The sequence below is a fragment of the Heloderma suspectum genome, chromosome 3 (genome assembly GCF_057233095.1).
Source record: "Heloderma suspectum isolate Gila_16-S chromosome 3, 16-S_ref, whole genome shotgun sequence".
In the NCBI taxonomy this organism is placed as follows: domain Eukaryota; kingdom Metazoa; phylum Chordata; class Lepidosauria; order Squamata; family Helodermatidae; genus Heloderma; species Heloderma suspectum.
The window spans coordinates 89,893,591-89,899,616 of NC_139460.1; the positions used below are offsets into that span (position 1 = coordinate 89,893,591).

Sequence of the window (6,026 nt, forward strand, 5' to 3'; positions counted from 1 at the left end):
CTCTCTGCTAGATCATGTTTGCATTGTGATAGTGAGTACTATATAAATAGTGAGTGGTGAGCATGCACGGAGATTATATACATATATCTTGTCAACTTCCACATCTTCTTATAAAGGATCAGTTAGAACCAAATCCCACAGAGATCTGTGTGATAGTTATCAATGTGTGAAGAACTGCTTCCACTGAAAAGTGTGAATGGTATCACCTGGTTATGGTCTTGTATTAAACTACTTAACAATAGAAAGTGAAATAGCTTATTCAACTTGGCTTATTACATAGCACTGAAAAGGGCTAGAATTGTCTAGATAATACTATTTCTCTCTGTTTCAGATGGCCTTCAAGAGAAAGCTCTTTGTTTGCACAATTGCATTGGCCCTAGCTTGTTTCATCTTATCTGCCCTGTTGAATTCTAGTGGCATCTACCCATTCTGTGTAAAGGACATCTCTATTTTCAAGAGAAACAATGGAGAATTTTTGAGACTGCCTGATAAAGATTGCAGTAGGAAGGCACCATTCCTAGTAATACTGGTAACATCTGAACCTGACCAAACTAAAGCCCGGCTGGCTATCCGTGAGACATGGGGCAAGGAAAGACTAATCGCTGACAAGCTCATTGTGACCTATTTTCTCCTGGGAACTAATTTGCGAACCTATGACCAGATTGTGGTTACTACAGAAGATTTATTCTATAAAGACATAATCCAAAAGGATTTTCTGGATACATATTATAATTTAACTTTAAAGACTTTGATGGGCCTTGAATGGATTCACAAATTCTGTCCACAGTCTACCTTTGTGATGAAAACTGACTCTGATATGTTTGTGAACACCTACTACCTCACTGAACTTCTCTTGAAAAGAAACAGCACTACCAGATTATTTACAGGTGTTGTCAGAATGCATGATAGTCCAATAAGAGATCCAGCCAGCAAGTGGTATGTGAATGAAGACGAATATCCAGGGAAAAATTACCCTCCATATTGTTCTGGAACTGGTTATGTTCTCTCTACCGATGTTGCTAGTCAAGTGTACCAGGTTTCAAAAAAGGTTCCTTTTTTAAAGCTGGAAGATGTGTTTGTAGCTTTATGCCTTGCTGAACTCAACATTAAACCAGAAGAACTTCATTCAAAGCCAACCTTTTTTGCAGGTCATGTTCCATTTTCTCCTTGCCGCTACAGGAAAATCATCACAAGCCATCATAACACTCCTACTCGCATCCTGTTGTATTGGGATATACTGGAGAAGTCCATGGAAGGAGAATGCCTGAGCAGTCAAGAAAATGAAAAAACCTTAGAATAACTTAGAACATAGTCTACAAATAATGAAGTCCTCAATCCTGCAATTTTTACTTCCAAGCACTGAAGTTGGAATACAAATAGCATATTTGTATACAAGTACCATTTTTAATGGTGTGGAATATGTAATGTTATAGTCCTAACAATAATTGCCAATAAGTAAGCAACCTAATCATGCTTAACATGGAACTCAGTGACCTGGTTCACAAGTAATGGTGATGAATCATGGGTTAATTAACCCATGTTTTGCCACAGCACATGCCTGGCACATACCACTGCCATTTTGAATATGTAACCTCTGATCTGCCCGATTGGAGGTTGCTATGTGACATGCGAACCCAGACACTATGCATTAATTGTGTGTTAAACAACCCAAATTAACCTACAATTCATTATTAGCTTAACTCTGGGTTGCTTAATCCATGATTAACCCATAGTGTCCAGGTTCAAACGTAATGGAGCAGCCTCCAATTCGGCAGATTGGCGGTTGCATATTCAAAATGGCAGTGGCATGTGCCAGGCACATGCCATGGTAAATCGTGGGTTAATTAACCCATGATTTGCCACTGTTACCTGTGAATGGGTCCAGTGGGTCTTACTGCTATGTAAACATAGTTAGGATCTGGCTGTTGGTGATTTTGTTTCTTTTTATGAAGTATAATGCTATTTTATCTACAGTGGCCCTCATAGTCCTGCTGTGACATGTCTGCAACACATTTTAGGGAGAAAAATAATCCCATCCACCACGGCTTGAATCAGGTCAGTCTATGGCAGCATCCAGACAGCTCTGTCTGGTCTTGTGTTGTTGGATGAATTTAGTTTTTGAGACTTGACGATGTGGACAAAGCACTTGGCCAGGTATAGCCCACTTTGTGTCTATTCGGCCTTTGCCCCATTTAGCTCATTACAATGAGCAGAGAAGGACTGATCAGCTGGGCCCAGGAGGTGACAAATGCCTCCTTCAGAGAGGGAGTGGTCCCACCTGCTTTAAAAGAGGCAGTGGTTTGACTGCTCCTGAGGACCACCACTCTGGACCCTGACATTTCTTAATATGGACAGTTGTTAATATTCCCATAGTGGGCAAGGTGCTCGAGCAGGTGGTTGCTATATAACTCAAGTATTCTTGGTTAACACTGAGTCTCTAGAACCATTTCAGTTGAGGCCCTGGCCTGGATTTGGTCACTGTGATGGATGTCTTATGCTAGGAGAAAGATAGGGGGAGTGCAACCCAGCTGATTCTGCTAGAACTCTTGGTGGCTTTCATCAACCATGGTATCCTTCTCGATAGGCTAACTAGTATAGGACTTGGAAGCATGGTTCCATTCCTACTTGAATGGGCAATTCCAGAAAGTGGTTTTGGGGAACAGCTGGCTAAGTCCTTTGCATTTACACTCTGGGGTCCTGGAGGATTCTATTCTATCCCCCATGTTATTTAACATCTACCTGAAACTACTGAGTGAAGCCATTTGGATGTTTGAGCTGAAGAGTCAACAATATGTGGGTAACTGTGGAAGTGCTAAATCAGTATCTGTCTGTGTTAATGGCTGGATGAAGGCCAATAAACTGAAGCTCAGCTTAGGTTCATATGCACATGTTGACCCTACCTAGGGATGTACGAAAGTCACTTACCTGGTCTGGCAGCTTTTTTCGCAGTGGGGGGGAGGCGCTTCGCTTCTCCCCCCGAAGTTCAGGCGAAGGGGGGGAGGCTTCCCGCCTCGCCTGGCCGAAATTCAGGCCGGGGGGGAGGCTTCCCGCCTCGCCGGGCCGTGAACTACGAAAGGGGAAGAAAAAAAAAAAAGACCACGTGGCCATGATAGGCTACGTCAATCGTTACGTAGCCTATCACGGGTGACTTTGGGGGGGGGAAAAAGCGTGTACGCAAATGGCGGCGCCCATGGGGCGCCGCCATTTGCGTTCCTTATTTGACCCCTGTAGTCTCCGTAAATCTTTACGTAGACCATGGCGAAAATAAGGACAACTTTATTTGCATTGCCCTTATTTGACCCCCGTAGTCTCTGTAAATCTTTACGTAGACCACGGCAAAAATAAGGACAACTTTATTTGCGTTGCCCTTATTTGACCCCCGTAGTCTCCGTAAATCTTTACGTAGACTACAGCGAAAATAAGGACAACTTTATTTGCGTTGCCCTTATTTGACCCCCGTAGTCTCCGTAAATCTTTATGTAGACCACGGCAAAAATAAGGACAACGCTATTTGCGTTGCCCTTATTTGACCCCCATAGTCTCCGTAAATCTTTACGTAGACCACGGCGAAAATAAGGACAACGTTATTGTAAAATATTGTAATTGTAAATATTACGTTGTGATTTCCTCCGTAGGGTGGAATCCCCCCGTTGCTTCCACCGTACTCTCGGAAGGTGGATTGCCTTGGCCAGAACTTTTCCACTATTCTCGTAATTATTTACGTATTTTTCGTTGCTGCCCGAAATATGTTTCCCACTTTCCCGCCTTCTGTGCGCTCCCCTGCTGTCTTCTTTTCTCGGACAGGGACAGGGACAGGGATTTTATTAATTTCTGTGTAACGCTTAATGATCCCCGCGTTTACTGGTCTTGTTGTTAACCTAACCGCCTCACACATTCACAATAAAAAAAAACGGGGCTGCAGCTCCGCTTCCGCAAAATCTGTCGTCAACTTCCTGCTAACTTCCTGAATGTCGTCTGCATTTGCGCTTGCGTCTGCGTGGGGATTTGTGGGTGGAGTTCTGTCGTGGTGGTGGTGGTGTGTTAGTGGTGGTGCTTGCTTTTTATTGGATTTCCTCTGTTGTTTGTTCATTGTTGTGGTTTTGTCTGGTCTGTGTGTGTGTGTGTGTGTAGTTGTGCATTGTGGTGTTTTTGTACGGTTTGGTCTGTGTGTGTGTAGTTAAGTGGTGGTTGTGCACGTGGCTGTCTTGGTGTGTGTGTTTGTTTGTGTGCAAATTGCAAAATGGCTGCACCAGTGCGTGGCAGGAGGTGGGACCATGAGGAGACCAAGGCCCTCCTCAGCAACATTAAGCGCAGCGAGGCGGTGGCAGTGCTGTTTGGCAGCTCCTCCTGCCGCAATGAACTTTATTGGGCCCAGATAAAGAGGAGGATGGAGCGAGCGGGCCACTATCGCACAGTTGGACAATTGAGGTCCAAATGGAAGGCGCTCAAGCAGTCCTTCGTCAGAGAGGGGATTGCTGCTGCTGAGCGGAGGGCACCGCTGTCCAACCCCCCCGCCTACTACTGGCGCATCCGCAGAGTGTGGGTCCAAGCAGGCCGGCCCCCATTTTTGCAGAGGTATATGCCTGGTAAGTTATAGTTATCCCATCATCAAGCTCAACTAAATATGAAGACAAGGATGTGTACCGAAAATGAAGCTATCTCTTTGTGGTCTCTCTCATGGAGAAACAAACAAATCCTGACATTTTTAGCCTGCAATCCTATGCTTGCTGAACTTGGACAGAAAAAGGTCCCATCATCTTCCAGCCACTTTGGCTGGTTGAAGAAGGGATGCTGGGAACTGCGTTGTTTTTCCCTGTACAACCACATGCATAGGATTATGCGGGCCTGGCTACTACAACTCATATTACACACTGACACACTGTCCATTTCCAGGGAAATGCTGCTGCTGCCAGTCTCTGCAGTGCACACAGGGGGACTGGCACCAGCCCAGCAGCAACAGGGCCAGCCTCTTGGTGTCGTCTTCCTTCTTCATGTAGTGATTGCTGAATTTTTGCACCCCACTTTCTACCAAGACATTGGCACTCCAGTCAACTCATGAGCAAGTGTTCATCTGAGACCTTGGAGATCTGGGTATAGTCCACTCAGCCATGGAAGCTCGCTGGGTGACTTTGGCCCAGTCGGAAAGCCCCAGCCTACCTCAGTGTTGTTGTTGTGAGCATTAAATGGAGAGGAAGAGGCTAATGTGAGCCGCCTTGGGTTCCTTGCGCTAGGAAAAAAGGTGGCATTTATGCAATGCATCACTAGAATGAACAGATACCATGGCATTGCAAATGTAGAAGTGGGGTGACTAGAAGTGCAATCCTGTGCATGTTTACAGAAGTCCAACAGTCCCCATCACACTAAAACTGTCAGTACTGTATAATCTGCCTCCCTAATTATCCCCTCATCATTAGACCTTGTGGTGGGAGGACAGAATCAGTGGTCCTTATGGTAGCGGGGATGGTGATAGACAGATCAGTGACTGTGGTTTTGTTCACTCACCACATATATAAAGGCATTCATTCTGTTACTGTGACATCCCACAGCTGCGCATCGTGCCTTGCTGGTGGAGGAGGCACTGAGGGCCGCGGAGAGGGAGAGGACAGAGGAGGAGGAGGAGGAAGAGGAAGAGGAGGAGGAAGAGGAAGAGCCAGCAGCAAGAGGAGCAGCATCTGTGGAGGAAGGCCACCCTTCTTCCACAGATGAAGCCCCTCCTCTTGTGATCCTGACGCGTCTGATAAGAGACATCCGGATGCTCAGGAGGACCTGTAAGTAGTACTACGGAATGGCACCTGACCTGAGCTAACAACTCTGCCTGCAAGATGCATATTACCATTGTGCTTTATTCTTCTCTTTCTTTCTACACACAGGTGACGACCTTCGAAGGAGGGTGGAGGCCCTGGAGCGGGAAAGCCATCCTCCTCCTACGAGCTGAGGCCTGCAGCCACAGCCAGCCAGCCCAACATTGTTTTTGAATTGTTGAATTGTTTCTGTGTTTTGTCTTGATCTGTTCTGTTTGTATATAA

The 6,026-nt window shown here is 45.6% G+C and overlaps 1 protein-coding gene across 1 annotated transcript; it reads left to right on the forward strand.

Annotated features, from left to right (window-relative positions):
- Positions 1-331: 331 nt before the first annotated feature.
- On the forward strand, positions 332-1,300 carry LOC146349904 (beta-1,3-galactosyltransferase 5-like). Its single transcript, XM_084845500.1, has one exon. It carries the CDS (start codon positions 332-334, stop codon positions 1,298-1,300), a length of 969 nt encoding a protein of 322 aa, XP_084701626.1.
- The last annotated feature ends 4,726 nt before the right edge of the window (positions 1,301-6,026 follow it).